The sequence below is a fragment of the Porites lutea genome, chromosome 4 (assembly GCF_958299795.1).
Source record: "Porites lutea chromosome 4, jaPorLute2.1, whole genome shotgun sequence".
Classification (NCBI taxonomy): Eukaryota; Metazoa; Cnidaria; class Anthozoa; order Scleractinia; family Poritidae; genus Porites; species Porites lutea.
The window spans coordinates 21,825,341-21,842,412 of NC_133204.1; the positions used below are offsets into that span (position 1 = coordinate 21,825,341).

General features: G+C 42.0%; 1 protein-coding gene across 1 annotated transcript; it reads left to right on the forward strand.

The window, feature by feature from the left end:
* The first annotated feature begins 3,195 nt into the window (after positions 1-3,195).
* On the forward strand, positions 3,196-5,790 carry LOC140932894 (guanidinoacetate N-methyltransferase A-like). The gene is made up of 2 exons (XM_073382393.1): positions 3,196-3,563; positions 5,212-5,790. The coding sequence occupies exons 1-2, from the start codon at positions 3,230-3,232 to the stop codon at positions 5,577-5,579; spliced, it is 702 nt and encodes a 233-aa protein (XP_073238494.1). The 5' UTR covers positions 3,196-3,229; the 3' UTR covers positions 5,580-5,790.
* The last annotated feature ends 11,282 nt before the right edge of the window (positions 5,791-17,072 follow it).

Consider the following 17,072-nt stretch of genomic DNA (forward strand, 5'->3'; position numbering starts at 1 on the left):
TTTTACCATTCACCACCCCTATATATGTTACCAGAGGAAGAATTCCAACAAGCTCATTTCTAAATAATTTAAATATCAGTTTTCTGTGTCCTCTGAGAACACTGTATTGGTTTGCAGTACTCCAAGGAATGTTCACTAGCTTCAAGTTCCAGATGCCTTGAGTTGATCAGTCTCCATGGAAACAGGAATGCATTCCAGAATAATTTGTTTCTTGATGATTTTGTGCACTGTAATGTTGAAAAGCAAGTTTATAGACTGTCAGTGTTGAAAACCAATAACATTGTCGGTAACATTTGTTATTTCCTATTATTGATAAGCGTTCATATCAATCTATGTCATTGTTTCTTCTTTTCTTGCTTCATCTTTTTCTTTTCTTGCTTGGCCTTCTCTCGGTCATGGTTTGCCTTAAGCAGCCAGTAAATGAACAAAACTGCAAGCAAAGTTACAATATTTCATGTCTGTCATTTTACTCACTCTCTGTCTCCTCATTGGCTAACATGCTAAAGTTAATTTTGGACATCAGAGCAAACCTGCAAATTAGTTATTCATCTGCTAGCAGATAACTGACTAATCTGTATGATTCTCAAGAGCAATTACTATAGATTCTGTTTTAGGGATATCTCAGTAGCCTGCAAGAGCAGACACCTTTTTCAGTGGGTGAGATTAGAACTGAAAAGGAAGTCCGCTTTCATAGGCTGGGTCAACCACTTACAGCTGCACCTCGACCTTGATTACTCCAAATATCACAAAAGTGTCATCCAACAATATTATTGTTTAAAATCTGCACTTATCTTTTGTGTGTGGGCAAGGGAAAGCACATGGCATTAAAACCTGTATCAAGAGGACATCCATAGGAAACTTTCAAGATTCCACTTTAAAATTTAAAGTTTCTGCTTAATTCAGGTTCACTTACTGTCCAAGTCAGAAAACCGTGAACGGCTGAAAAATTTCAGGAATGCTGATTATGTAGTGACCAATCACAATAAAGCTCAGGACATGCGAGCAAACCACAAAACCACAACTTACCACGGTTGCTATATATTTGCGGTTTAGGTTTCTCACGCCTTATTGGTTTTCTTTTTGCAATACAATAACATTCCATGAATATTTCTGGTGTTCACAGTTTTGTGAGTTTCACAGAAAAGAGATGAAAAGAAAATATGGGAAGAAAATAACTTTAACGTAGGACTTCACGAGTGACAGACTTGAAGTTACAATGGGGTCTTAAGAGGGCTTAAGACAAAATATGATCATGTACATGTGTGAGTTGTGAGGTAAAGGCCCACCCCATAATTCCCCTCTCAGAAAAAATCGTATAGGCTGGTTTTCAGTGGCGATGGAGTCAGAGTTGGAGTCGTAATCAGAAGTGTATAGCTTATGATCTAGTGAAAACAGTGTTCCGAATCCACTTACAACTCAGTTGCTTACATTCCACTTATGATCTAGTGAAAACCAGATTGTTGGAGTTGAAAGCAGAAGCAGAAGGACAAACCAATCACAATTCACCTTCCCACACTTTGTTATTGGTTTAGTTCTTCCACTTTTGCTTCAGACTCCGACAATCTGGCTTTCCCTAGATCATAAGCGGAACAGAAGAAACAGCCATAAGCAAAGTTGGAAGAAATGGAAACGCTCTGATTCTGCTGACTCAGATTCCGTTGTACTTATGACTCCAATATTTGATTTTCACCAGGTCATAAGTGCTCTTATGACTCCACTTACTAGGACTCCGACTCCATCGATAGTGGGCGCTTTCCATTTAGGAAAAAAACCCGGAAATTTGGGTGGGAGCAAAAGTGGAATTTCCGATTGGTAAAAAGTTGTTCCATTTAGTCGTAAACCTCGGTATGTCGCGGTGCCCGACGGTGGATCTGGAACTGGTACAAACTATGAGAAACATAAATGGAACACGACATTCCGTTCAGAAATTCCAACCGGTAAAACGGGCCCACCGTTTTAGATTTTCCACTTTTTCTGGGAATTTTCCAGTGGGATCAACCAACGAAACGTGTTCCATTTTCCGCCGAACTGGAAATTCCGGAAATTTTGACTAAATGGAAAGCGCCCAGTGAAAACCAGCCTTAAAAGCCCTCCTGAAAGTGTGGGTTTGTTTATATAATAATTATAACAGACACAGGATGGTGGGTAGTCCATGCCAGCTGGATTTGAATCAACAGCTTCCTGGTTTACCTCGGTGTAAAAACGTGTGAATTTTTTTTTTTGTTTTCTAGGTATTATTTTCCTTGGCTCTATTGTGCTGACTTCTCAGTGGCTTCTTTGTACTCATTGCTTTACGTCACTCGTGAGTCTCACAGGTTTTTACAACGAGGAGGAGCCCAGCTTCCTGATGATCAGTAGACCAGCAAACTAAATGTGTTTGAGATTTTCTATGCTTAAAATCAAAAAAAAAATTCACATAGACGAAAAATGAAAACAACAACGATGACACTGATTAAAATTATAAACTGAGTCAAAATAAAAAACTTTGCGTCGATCAACAATTACATTGACCATATAATAATCCCTCCAAAATGAGCTGACCCTTTCGAAAATTATAGCAAAACAATAAAATATTGAAAAAAAAAAGAAAGAAATCATAATCAAGGTCTAATAGAAGGCCAGCTCCGAAATAAAATAACTGTCAGTGATTTTTTTAAAAAAGCAATAAATGGATCTCGTTTTATAATTTGAACTGGGATCGACTCTTACATCTATTTTAACTGATTTTTACTTACCCACTAACAGAAATAGTGCAGCTCCTGGTATAAGAAGAAGTTTAACGTCAACAGAAAATTTCTCTTGAGACTTGGGATCACTTAAATCAACCATCGCGAAAAAATAATTTTAAAAAAGTTGTAGTTCTTTGTATCAATAGCGAACTGGTTACGTCTTACGTGTTTGAAGATCACCGCACCGGCTTGGTGACCAGGCCAAAGGGCAACGAAATTGTCTTCCGTCTGTCCAAACTTCCTCCTTTTTCCACTTGTTTTTGGATCGCTCAGAATAACGCATCATGAAATCTCCTGTCGTTTTTCCCTTCCTTGCTAGTGAACAAAGTATGTGTTGAGGGGTACAACACATATGTCTCCTCCAGAGCCGTTCTTTGTATGGTCACGCAACGCCTCTTCACCTTCGACTGAGTCACAGTTGAGTCACAGAGGTCAGAAAGGACCCTGGGAACGAGACTGTTGCGCGGGTTGAAGCGACGGTCGAAGCAGGCGCCGACAATATGGCAGAAATCAAGATCTTTGGCCTCGGAGAAAACTGCAAGCCATTGTGGAAAGATGCTGGTGCAAAGTACGACGAAACAGACGAACATTTAGTTATCATGGGTAAACCGGTTATGGAGCGTTGGGAAACACCGTACATGCATAAACTGGCTTCAATAGCAGCATCCAAAGGTGGTCGAGTCCTTGAGCTTGGCTTCGGACTGGCTATTTCGGCGACGAAAATTCAATCCTTTGCAGTAGATGAACACGTCATAGTAGAATGCAATGACGGAGTCTTCAAAAGGCTGGAGGCATTTGCTAAAACGGCCAAGCAGAAGGTGACGCCTCTGAAAGGTTAGTTGTCGTGAGGACAATCAATCAACCAATCAATCAAATCAATCAATCATCAATCAATCAGTCAATCAATCAATCAATCATCAATCAATCAATCAATCAAAGTTATTACGGTTATGACTATATTCTTGATGGACAGCCTATTAATTCAATTTCAACCAGCTACAGTGTTAGGTAGCAGACAGTTTCTTTTCTGGCAAGGTTTTTGGCATGTATGAAGTTCTTCAGACCTTCTAAAGGTATTTCGCATGGTTGGTTTGTTTACATCCCCTCCAACTAACTGAGGGCTTGTTAGGGTAAAATTCCAACAAGTGAACTGACCTTGAAACAGCAAATCTTGGGTAATTTGTGCACCCCTTGGTTGAGTACTGGTTGGCACTATTGGTCAACATGTCAGCCAAGTATTGGTCGACTCTTGATTACCATATCAGTTGACTGTTGGTTGACATGTCGATAGATATGTTGGTCAACACTCGTATGTTCATGTTCATGTAGTACGTCCCCTTATCCGGAAAGATCACAGCGATCTGGAGTACTTCAATGCCCGTATATATGTTACAGGTCAAAATTGAATTCAGGTTAAATTTTTTTAACCTAGGTTGATTCTCAATTGTCTCCTAGCCCTTGGGCTAGGAGAGAGACAAATGAAATTGAAAATCAACCTAGGGTAAAAAATTTTAACCTGAATTTAATTTTGACCTGTAGTATATATACTGCACTGAATTGGATTCCAATCTGAGTGAGATTGCAAGGAAAGAAATGCGAGGTGCAGCTGATGGTGCTGGACCGGATTGAATGGACATGTACAAATCCATTAAAACTAAATCAAGAGACAAAAAATAAAAGGCGATGAAGGCTATGCCTGGAGTAGTTGTTGAAGTAAAGAATATAATGGGTTAAGCGCAAAGCCGGTCTTGTAGGTGTTGTTTGCCAAGTATCAATGTCATGTAATGATGTTCAGAATAATCTTAACCATGCATGTACCTCTCAAGATTTTATTCTTTATCATCAAAAACTATTGATTGTTATGTAATGTGTAATAAACAAGTAGCATGCAGTGTACTATTGGGTTTAGATCTGATAAGACACATGCTGTGAGTTTATGAAGTGACTTCAAAGACATTTCTGGAAAAGCATGTCTCAATGGAATTGATAACAATGACGCTTGAATTTTGTGAACAATGGAAATTAGTATACAAGAAAAACATTATGTATGAAATTTATTATTCAAGAAAATCAAATCTCACATGTGTTTAGAAATTTTCCAGTGTACGAACAACACTAACCGAAGAGAACATGGTGTCTTGTTCCATTCCTTTTCGGAAGCTAAAAAATTCTGAGGAAGAGAGAAAGTTAATCCAAAATGGTACCCTAAAGTCAACAAGCACAGTGAAAAAGTAGTCTTTTAAAAATTTTTCTGGATTGGCCGAATGGCAGCAAGTCGTTCATTGGGTAATTACAGTACTAAAAACTAACACCAAAAATTCCTAGGAGTACCCCCCTTAGACCCTAAAGAGAATAAAGGACCACTCATAGTCTAACAAACTGCTGACTTAAAATCATTTAAGTCACAGCAAAAGTAGCAAACTCTTTAGCAAGCTTTTTCACACATAGATTCATGTACTTTTTTATCTTTTTATTCCCATAGGCCTGTGGGAGGAGGTAGTGCCCTCCCTTGATGATGAATCATTTGATGGCATCATGTATGACACGTACCCCTTGTCAGAGGAAACATGGCACACTCATCAGTTCTTGTTTATCAAAGACCATGCCTACCGTCTCCTTAAACCAGGAGGAGTGCTGACCTTCTGCAATCTGACGTCTTGGGGAGAGTTGCTTAAGACAAAATATAATGACATTGAGAAGATGTTCGAGGAAACACAAGTCCCTGAGTTACTGAAAAGTGGTTTTGTAAGAGAGAACATATCAACTGAAGTTATTGATGTTGATGTTGATCCCAACTGCCTCTACTACAGTCACAGGAAAATGATGGCTCCTACTGTTACAAAGCTTTAAACTCCAACAATTTTTTTTAATTTTTAGCAGGGGTTTTTGTTGAAACCAAATATGTGCCCACTTTTATCCCTACCAAATAGACTATTTTATTGAATGGGTGTGGCCAAACATTATTAATCTGAGCTTTGAGCTACTACATGATGTATACTTTATTACATCATTTAATAAACACATGCATTTGTATTGAAATAAAATGGTAAACTTAAAATAATATAGTCTGTGCTAAACCCTGTCTAAATTAGCCACTCCAAAGAGAATTAGGGTGTACAATTATTAGGCTCTGCAGCTTTTCAATGCATGTACACTGCATTTTCTGTGCTAGCTCAAATTACCTTGGCATGATAAAGGAATAGGATTTAAGAATCATCTATTGTAAATAGATTATGAATTAATTTTGATGTAAATATGAAGGCATATTGGTGCACAAGGCCAATCCCAATGGAGTTGAACTCTTTTTTAAACTAGCCTTGCCACAGATCCTGTGGGGGCTGACTCTTCCCCAGTCATCTTTGTAACATGCAAGGCGCAGGAGTAGAGGGTGATGGGAAGAAGTCACGCCAGCTGTACATGTTCCATACAGATACTGTCACATGACTGTATACCCTAGGTTGCCTGACCCAAGATAAATGCGGGCCACATGCACTGGCCCTATGTGTATGCCTTGTACACTTTTAGTATCCTCCTGTCAAGAATTTTTGATCATTCAATTTCTGTATGGGCTTGCAAGAAGTGAAGGAAGGGGTGTTACGAAAACTCGGACCTCAAAAGCACAGACCTCAGACCCCGAAAAACTCACACCCCCTGGGCGTCTCGAAAACACAGACCCTCAATTCAATATTTTTCAAATGTCGATATTATTGACTTTAACTTTCAACTAACTATGAATTATATCAGAGCGCAAAAGGGGGGGTTTCGTGATACTTGCTCCATGTCACTATATAGTTTATACCATTGAAATGAGCAAACAAGTCAGCTGTTTTCAAATATCGATATGATCAGGAATAATATCACTGAGCGATTCAGGTTAACTATGACACTACCCCTTCCTTCAGGGAATGACTGGGCATTTTAAAACCTCCGCGAGTTTTTCTGTTTGTTGGATAACGTACGAAAAATTCCCGACAACTTACATGTATATTCGGGGTGACCTAGAAAACATCTGTGTCCTGGAAATCATCTTGTTGTGCTAATAAAATATGTGTATAAAAACAAAAAGGAAAGAAAGAAAGAAAGAAAACAAGGAAGTCCTCCTTGGTTATGTTTTTGTTTGTGTGGTTACGTCAACGTCTAGTCTCGCGCGCCTTATCTATGTGCCGCCCGAGAATTATCCCCAAAATGAAGAGCATTCTCGCAGGTTAGTGACTGTCCAATTAATACTACAACAAATATTCTCTGTCTTTATTTGCTCTTTGTCATGCTTAATTCGCTTGTCACTGTCCGGAATAGCACAACGGATCTAAAACATTAGATTCCAGCATGGTTTTTTTCAATTTTTTTGGCAACTTTTTGACGAGAACAGGTTTAACTATCACCAATATATTTGACCTCTTAAATTGAAAACTTCGTCAAACGTAACGATCCGAACAAAGGGTCTCATTACAAACCGTCAGCAAAATCTGGTTTTGTCAAAATTTTGCTAGTGCGAACTTTCGCTCAGGCGATATTTCTGCCAAACGAAATTTCGCTTCTGTAGATGGGAAAGAGAGAGAGAGGCTGCTAGCGGTCTATAGTTAGTTGCAATGTTTGAAAAATATTGAGGGTCTGAGTTTTCAAGACACCCAGGGATCTGAGTTTTTCGGGGGTCTGAGGTTTTCGGAAGGTCTTTGTTTTTGAGACACCCAGGGGGTCTCAATTTTTCAGTATCTGAGATCTGAGTTTTCGTAACACCCGTGAAGAAAGTTGTCTGAGATGCATGCGGCATGCTCAAACTGTGGGATTTTGGTAGGGTTTATATGGCCACCCAGCATTAAACTTAATTCACAGTGAAATCTCTTCTGACAAACCTTGTCACACCCCACGCCTACACATGTTTTCTTTTTTGCCCAGCATGCAATGATCGTCTCTGTTAGAGGGGACGGAGTAGGTGTGGGCAAACACATGTCATATATACGAAAGCAGATCATCGCAGTTATAGACGCAAGTTTTGCAGTTGTGAAAAGAAGGCCTGAAAAAAAATCAGGCTTGCACGGTACTGGAACCCTTGACCTCTACCATACCGGTGCAGCGCTCGTACCACATCATCACCTTAAAGAATCCCCGCGATCGCACAGGCATGCGAGCGTTGACGTTGCAAGCCTTTCCCGACAGCTGGAAACAGGAGATGGAAATTTTTTCGATGTACACGCAACGCCCGTTTGGTTATATAATGATGGATCTACACCCGGCGTCCGACTATCCTTTTTGATTGTGGACGAACATCACCCAAGAGGACGGATGTCCGATTGTGTATAATCGCACTTAATGAGGAAAAGATAGATCACAATTCCCTAACGGCTATTTCGTTTGCCAGTAAATTAGATGAAGTCACGTACAACAGAGATTTATGCCAAGCCATCCAGCTACAGCCTCAGTCAAAATTGTTGGGGCACTTGACTGTCTTCTCGCTCTCCTAATTTTAGTTCATCGTGGGTCCTGTACTCATGAAAAAGCGTGTTGGTGGCTAGTTTTGCGGCTGCGGGAGTATTGGCCAAAGGATGGTTCAAGGAGAAAAATTCCAAACAAAGCGGTCGTTCTGCCCATACCACCTATGGAATTAGCCCTTAATCCTCTTACTTAGCAACCGCGCTTAATGACCTATATAACCTGATGTGATTTTACGATAGCTCAGTTGACCTTAGACCTTGCTCATCTTATCTCCCAATCATTAAATTATATATCCTTGAACATATACTTGGCCTTCACTCTTCATTTCGCCTCCGATAATCGCACCCCAGCTACGAGTAGATCCTGACGGAATTACGTTTGTACGTGCGAGGATTGCCCTTAGATGATTTTTGCAATATTTTTGGTGCGAGAAAAAACAACCTTGGAAGATGTGACCACTGATTTCACGTCCACTGTTCCGACGAAATAGTGACGTTGGGTTGGGTTGATGGTAAGAGGACAAAGAAAGGGTCGACGAACCAGACTAGCACAGCGTGGAGAAGCCGTGTTTCGACGAAAACCGCGATTGAGCGATAAGACAGCGGAACGAGTGGCCTTGGGATTGCTGAGCCCTGTTCCCAGGGTTGCTGTTGGGTAAACAAGCATTGAAAAGCATAAAAATAACGTGCACATTGTCCCTCGGTGCAGAAGACAGCAATCAGGGGTAAGATTGTTGAAAGTGTTGAACACCACTGCAAAACAAGCCTTGAAACTGAGCAGATCCGAAGCCTATCGACGTTATGGGGCCAAGAATGCAAGAGGATATTTTAAACGCCGAGCTGCTACTTGGGAAGTATATAAAGCAGATGGCAGAAAAGGGAAGGTCCCTGACCTTTAGTTACGACAACGAAACAAGAAATTTTGTCATGCACAGTATCAGGTTTTATTGGATTATTAAGAGGAACCCAAAAATCCATGTTTTAATACTAGGGGGTGGGTCATGTAATTTCCAACCTTGCTTAAGGGGTGGCTCAGTCATTTTTGTACCGAAGGGAGGGTGACATCCTCGGAGACCCAGGGGCAGATAGCGGGGGCGAAGGAAACTCTAAACGGGCGGAAAAATATGGCACGAAGAAAAGTAAAGAACGGCGAGAAGAGCCCCTGGGGACAATGTCTTACCAGACCAGTTCCAAACGGTCGCCGCCGTTCTGCCTTCTGATTGGTGCCAGAAAACTTTTGTGTGCTTTTCTGCCCAATCAAAAGACAGAACGGCGGCGACCGTTTGGAACTGGTCTGGTAAGACATTGTCCCCAGAGGCTCTTCTCGCCGTTCTTTACTTTTCTTCGTGCCATATTTTTCCGCCCGTTTAGACTTTCCCTCTCCCCCGCTATCTGCCCCTGGGTCTCCGAGGATGGGAGGGTTAGGGCCATGTGTTTTTTATGAACCACATTTCCAAATGCTCCGGCCCACCCTCCCCCCCCCCCCCCCCTATACTTTTTGATTAGTCCCTAAGGCTGAAAATAGCTAAAAATAAGTGCATCGTGGCCACACGTATTTGACAAGTAGTCATTCACAGTTGCGTTATTTTTGCATACATAATTAGAAGGCGGGATGGCAAAAACAATGTTTTCCTGAAAGGCGTTTCCCTCCTCCCTCCCTCCCTCCCTCCTCGTGCGCCCCTATTCTCTCGCTCCCAAAACCCCTTTTGCCTTCCTTTTCAAACGCCTGCCACGCAGGCTTTCTCAAAGCCCGTTTCCCGTTTCTGCTGCTTAGGTGGTTATTCGGGAAACGGACCTTCAGTTTTCTGGGGGCGGGGGGGGGGGGGGGGTTGTCGTTAGGGATATCCAATCAGGGAACGCTTTATCTTGACCTCAGTTCTCGGGAAACATGATCCAGGCAATGCTAGGCGAATCCTTGGCTTGGCAATAGCTTGGCTTTGAATTGAAGGAAGCGTAGGAAATGAACGTACAAGAAGCGATTAAGACTCAAAGGATAGCGGTAGAAGGATACGTTAGTGTTCAAGATTTCTTGCTTGTTGCGTTGACAGACTAGGGAATAGCCCAACAGTCCACATTGCGCCTTTGGAAAACATACAATAGCAGAAACTTTCGACCATAATAATGTTTGGGTGGACTTCTCTGTTGATTTCACGAAGGGAATAGGTTTAGCAGTGATGCTAGTTTCCTTGAATACGAGGGCTTTTCTTTCGCTAAGAAATTGATCGGTAGAGTCTAGTTTGCCTTTTGACCGATTCGATGGAGCCACATACAGTCCAAATCTTAGGTATTTTGAAAACGGACCTCTGGAGCCAGGGAAAAGTCCCCTGCCAGGCTCTCTTTCGACGAGATAAATTGCTCCCTTATTCAAAAGAACTTTTTTCTCCTTGTTTTCGTTGCTTCTGGCACGGTTTCCACAAATAATTTCATTTTAAACAGCTTTTCTTAATCGTTTTCCAGCTTCACGCCCAAGAAGATTTCTAAGTTCGCGAGCTGGCAACTTAGCGTGGTCCGTAAGAAGCCTTCGCCGACAACTCGAATTTCAAAGACTTTCTACACACAAGCTACAAGTTGCTTCACCCGAGAAACAGTTTTCTCTGAGGTCAGGTCATCTCCATTCATCTCGGTGTTTAGACTACCCAGTCGTAAGAGAACTGTTTATTTCAGCGGCCTGTCAAACTTACGTCACGAACCATTTTCCCGCGCAAACATTATGCAAATTAAATTCAATTGATTCTTGACTTACGTGACTCGCTTTCGCTAGCATCTCGAACATCCTTCGCGTCCTCGGCGCTTACTGGACTTGTTTCAAGTTTAGGATCAATCGCTTGGATAAGATTGCTAAACAAAACGACATCGATTGTTAGCATGTCAAGGGTTTAGGCAACAATTGCAAAACCGACTGAAATATGATTCGCGCCATTGAGGCTCTCCCAGGGAAGAAGACCTGGCCGAAGCTATCGTCAAGGAAGTCATGCAAGCCAAGAAAAAAACTTAAGTTGTAATTTTTACCGATTGTTGTTAAACGTTTCAATAAAAAAGTGAAAGTTGAACATCTTGGTGTCGTTCCTTGACATGATGGTTTATGCTGGTGACATGTTTACAACCAATTCGAGCGACACCCTTGGCTTGACGCCTTCTGTGACATGTGACGTCATCTCTTGCCTGGTTTCTGTTTTGTTTTCCTGGGGCGGCGCTCTTTAGAAAATCAAAAGGGTAATAGAGGGAAGAGGATTCCCCCTTTATCCCTCACTGAAAGTCTCCAAAGGCAGACAAACCGATTGCGAAGTACAGTTTGGACATTCATTTGGGAGAAAAGGGAAGAGGATATACCCTCATAACCCCTCTCTAAAAGTCTCCAAAGGCATGCCCATGCCATACTACATTTGCTGACATTCTTTATAAAAGTCCATTCGGTGTTTCAACTAACACGACAAACTATCACACTACGACTATCACATTAAGGTGGTCACTGACTCGTGCTGACTAGTGATAGCAAGTCATCTTTGGAAGGGGCGATAAGAGGAAGGAGCAGTGGTACATCTATCTCCTGAAAGACCATCATTTCTATGGTTTGACCTCAATGACTGGTTTCAAGGGAGAAGTTACTATTGTCATCTGTGTGAAAAGGAATATAACACCGACAAGTTTGACCATTATCCCTGCATCCTGCGTCGTTGCGTGGGCCGCAAACTAAAAGATTGCGGCGATTACAAGTTGCACCGCCTCGCTGATAGACCCGTGCGTCGCGCACCCAAGTGTCCTGCAACACATGTCAACGTACCATCTCGTTCTGGCACCCAACGGTCATGTGACAGACTCCGCAAAGACGTCAGTGTGCGCTTACCTATACCCCTGTGAGGATTGACGTAAACAAATTAATTTGTGGAAAAGTAGGCGTAAACGTCAACGCCCTCACAAGTGTTGGGCATATTTCTGCAAGACCTTCAAGGACTGTGTAGACATAGACATCCACACGTGCTTTGTGCAGCCCGTGGGCGAGGAGGAAAGTTCTAACGATCTTGGACTACAAGTCAAACGTCCGTGTCGCAGCCGTGCGCCGCGCAGAGCGTTCCATGCCTTAGGCCTCCTTGATAGGAACGTTTCGTCCGACAGTTATAGTGAGGAGGAGAATTGGGAGGAAGTGAACGGAGCCAAGTTACGGCCCTATTTCGTGTACGAGGATTACGAGTGCACAAAGAAAGAGCAAGAACATGTCTCCATCCTCATTTGTGCTATGGGCGAGGATCACATATCTTCTCTTCCACCACTCCATTTTTATGGTTGTGACTACACAGAGGCCTTTTACGACTGGTTGCTGACCTAGACCAAGGTAGGCGACTCGCGCGCTTTGACTGTCACCTTCCATAATTTCAAAGGCCGCTATGGTATGTTTAACTTGAAGCACTTGTACGACAACTGATAGGATGTGCGCGATCAGATCTGGGTAGGAGCCAAGATCTTGAGTTTGAAGTCAAGCTGTCTGAATTTCATCCGTTTCACCCAGTCCTCTCGTTGTGGTGGTAAAGCCACCTTTCCTCTGTGTCGGGGCTGTGTTGAAGAGGGGTAGCACAAACCGTTGACAAAGCGCACGTAAGCACCCCCAAAAGAACAATTTAAATTGATCTGTGGCACATGGTGTACACGTAATTGCAGAAAGTAGTGGAGAATGGGCACCTTATCCTTTAAGTCTACAAAGTGTACAATTTTCCCAAGGCACAGCAGAAGCGAGCTCTCTTTAGAGAATATGTAGATACCTAGCTGAAGGGAAAGACGGATTCTTCGGAATGGCTACCCAAGACGGACGGAACCCAAAAGACAGAGGAGTAACAGACCCAGTTATTAGCTGATTATGCCAGGTGAAAAGGAATTTCTTTAAACATTAAAAATATGGTGGAAAACAAAGGAAACAAAGCTGCCAGTATACTGGCTCTTAATTCCTTTGGAGGAAAATAGGATAGACACCTGGACACCTGGACCACGTGGGGAGTAATGCACTTTATTTGGACACAGACTCAATTTTGTGGTGGTCTGGTCAGCCATAGGTCCCTCAAGGCAATATTCTGGGGGGAAATGACGGATGAGCTGTATCCGGCAGATGGTAGCCTCGACTGCATTGTATAATGTTTACATTGTGGGCCAAAAAATATGCTTACGAGACCAAAAAGGGCGAGACCCAGGTGAAGATCCATGGGTTGACCCTCAACAGGTGTGGAAGACACCATCTACACTACGATGTTATGAAGCGGACTATGCTCGCCGAAGCTCACGAACCGCTAGCGGAACCTCGTACATACATTATTTCATCATGCTGAACAAGACTATGAAAGCGTGACCACCGTCCACCGAGATAAAAGGTAGTGTTGGGGTATGAATAGCGTGTGGACCGTGACAAATTATCTACTTTCCGCTAGCTGGTGTTCACCGGACAGCGAGGAACAGTAGAGGGAAGGTGCGGCACTCAGCCAGCCACATGTTCTCGCTTGTAAACTGGGTTAAATAAACTAATGAATAATGAGTTGGCGTTGTTTTTGAAATTGTGTGACATCTATTACCTATTCCCTGCCCTCCCTTCAACAAATTGAGGTGACTATGCTAATGAGCATGACCATATATGGTCTGTGTTGGTTGTGCCACCTAAACTACTGACGGCCGAAAGGACCATCTTTTGACTTCTGTGACCTGTTGTTACTATTATGCACTCTGAGTAACATTTTCATTGTTACAGATATCAACTGCCCACCGGCTGTCTTTGTATTGAAATAAGACCTACTAGAAAAACAAAAGTAGCTATTTCATTTACAATTTAAAATCCTTAAATAAGCTTTAAGATATAAAATCAGTTAACAAGAATACTTACTTACCTGGCAGGGAATCATCCCGAGCCATCCTAATAAACTCGTTCCACACGACCTGATCGAGCATTGCATCTCTTATCTCTTTGGTATTGTGCAGACCAGTATCAGCCTTGATGGTGTCAATGTATGTAGTTCTAGGTCTACCTCAATTTGGGTGACCATGTTGGGGTTCCCAAAGCAGCGCTTTTGAAACGGTCTCTTAATCTTCTTGCACGGATTGTTTCAGTAACTCTTGGTAGGCTCTCGTATAGCTCCTGGTTGTTCATATGCTGTTGCCAGTGCTCATTCAGACCCGTTCCCAGTATTCTGGCGTAGCATTCATTGACACTTTTCTCCAGCTTCTTCGTCACGGTCCACGTTTCACTTCCATAGAGTAAGACAGACTCCACAGTTGCTCTAAACAGTCTGATCTTTGTTGCTCATGGCAGCTTTGAGGTCCACACTTTTCTTATTTTGTTGCAAGCTATCCAAGCTGAAGCAAGAATGGCAGTAGTAAATACATACCAATTCACTTTATGCATTTAATACAATACCGTAAAATTCCGAAAATAAGCCCCTCTATGTATAAGCCCCTTCAAATATAAGCCCCCCAAACTTGTAACGCAAAAAAACGTCCGTTAAATCGCCCCTCCATATATAAGCCTCCCAGGGGCTTGTACTCGGAAATTGCCCTCAAATACAAAGTAAAACAAAGCAAAAACGGTAAATTTCCTTCCAACCTTAAGGCTAGCCCACTCGATTTTGAAACGAAATTTCCCTCCATAGATAAGCCCCTCCGAATATAAGCCCCTCCAAAAATAAGCCCCTCAAAAAGGCCTTTGAAAAATTTTACGGTACCCAATTTTAAAACTAAACATATTTCCAGTGGCGATGAATTTCACGCAAAAGGTCAATGCTATAAATAAATCGCTTCAAACATGACAGCGACATAAATAATGTAAATCTTTTACGAATTTCACTAAAAGACGAATGTGAATCCCCGTGTAAGCGTTGATTTCCACTGTCGCGTAATTTTTACGTGCGTACGTGCGTCAAATTTACGTTCGCATATAAAAAGGAGGTAAATGAAAGGTCGTACGTAAGCCTAGAAGTAGGACCTCGCTCAACTTCAAATTTAATCTCAACAGTTTATATCTTACAGGGACCGCGGAGGGGGAGGGGCTGGTAGGGCCGCGGCCCCACCATTTTTTTGCGCCCCCGCCCCCACTTTTTGCGCTAAAGGAAAAATAATTAAATTTAAAAAAAAAAAGACTTGAAACAAGTTTTTTTCCGTCTATATTCCGCTATATTCTCTGTATTTTATTTAATTTCAAACGCCAGGCATTTTGTGGGTCTCCTATGCTTTTCGCAGTAATTGTGCCCTTGGGCCGACTTGCCCCTTGATTAAACGCCATGCCTTGGCCACCCCTTCGCTTCGTTCGGCAGCGTGTTTTGTACTTCCAGCTCCGGCAGAGTTTTTTATCAGTTTTATCAGTCGAAATGAAGAAAATTACTAGCTTTTTCAAGCCAAACGAAGGTGAGTAGTTGTTTTGAGTTGATAAAAGTTTTATATTTTTCCTTTCTCCTTTCGAATCAATGAAATATTCGATGGCAAGAAGAATTACATTACTTGAACAGTGAACGGCCATAGTTAGAAATTTTTCAGATCCCGTCAGTGTAGTATTTTCTATACTAAAATTGTAATCCCGTCTTTTCTTGCATTGAATCTGAACTGACCGTGTATGTTGGTCTTTTATTAGAGTTATCTGGGACTTCGTCAAAGTCTGTAAGCTCTGCAGAAAAGACGACAACTACTTGCAGTGAAAATGATGAGTTTGCGGTTTGACCAGTAAACATACAAATACTATGATTTTATTCCTTTTATTCCTTTTTTCGATTTTCAATTGTCAGCCCTCCCACTTTTCACCTTGCTCCGCGGTCCCTGTCTTACCTCTATGTTATGTACGGGATTAAAACTTACGTGCGTAGCCAAAATCGCGTTAGTGGAAATCAACCTTAAGCCCCGCTAAAGCCACGCTTTTTGTCCCGGCTCCCTGATACTTGTGTCTAAATATTGTCGAAAACCCCGCCCAAAGTGGCGGAAAAAAAAGTCTAAAACGGCTGAAATCCCACGCTAAAGCTCCGCATTCCTGGAGTATGGGGGTGCGGGGCTTTCCACTAACTAGTGCATTACACCGCTGATAACGTGGAATTTCAGGCAATGGGTAAGTGGAAAGAGGATCGATTCATCACGTCGTTCACTGCTCCTCTTCACTTGTTAAACAACGATACCGGCTATTCCCCCTCTAACAACTGTTAGGTGACTTAGGTCAACCAGACTGATATATTCTGCCTGGCAGGCTTGGGAAACAGGTTCACCATAATATCGCCCTGATAAACCTAATACTTAACAATTATCTTTGAAATCGGGGTGAATAGAGGCTAAATATTTACTGAGACACCAAGCGGCGAGGTAAATATTCCTAAAGCCACTATTCACCGAGATTGAAAAGAATAATTGTTTTGGTATATACAGACGAAGTAATCTCAACAAAATCAGATAGTAAACCATTAAAAAGAACGATTTGATTGATGGATCAAATCACGCGTAAGTTTAAAAATAGGTCTTTGCAGAATTTTCAAACATGGCAATTCACAAGTTTATCAATTCGCAAACAACAGCGTAATGGCTTAAATGGAAGCGTTAAAAGTTTGGATTGTTTCCTTACCTGAGAGTAAAAGTAGAGCTTTCCGTTAACTCGCCAAGTTTATAGCCAGAAAGGTTTGTTGTGTCGTTCTTCGCATAAAGAGCTGAAAAAATGGCGGCTCGGTTGCTCGAGGTAAGACGTCGTCTTCCTGTAGCATTCTTTTTCCCATTTACTTGAAACGTAGAATTTCTGCAAAAATTTGCTTTCAAATTTATTTGTCATAAATATACTTCGATTTTTGGGCCAAATGTTTCTGGCTAGGAAACGGTGAGTTCACGAAACGGCCTTCTCTACGCGAATAAACGGGAGTTGTAAACAATCTATCAAAGCACAAAACTCAGCTACAGTAAATGAAAAACGACGTTTTGA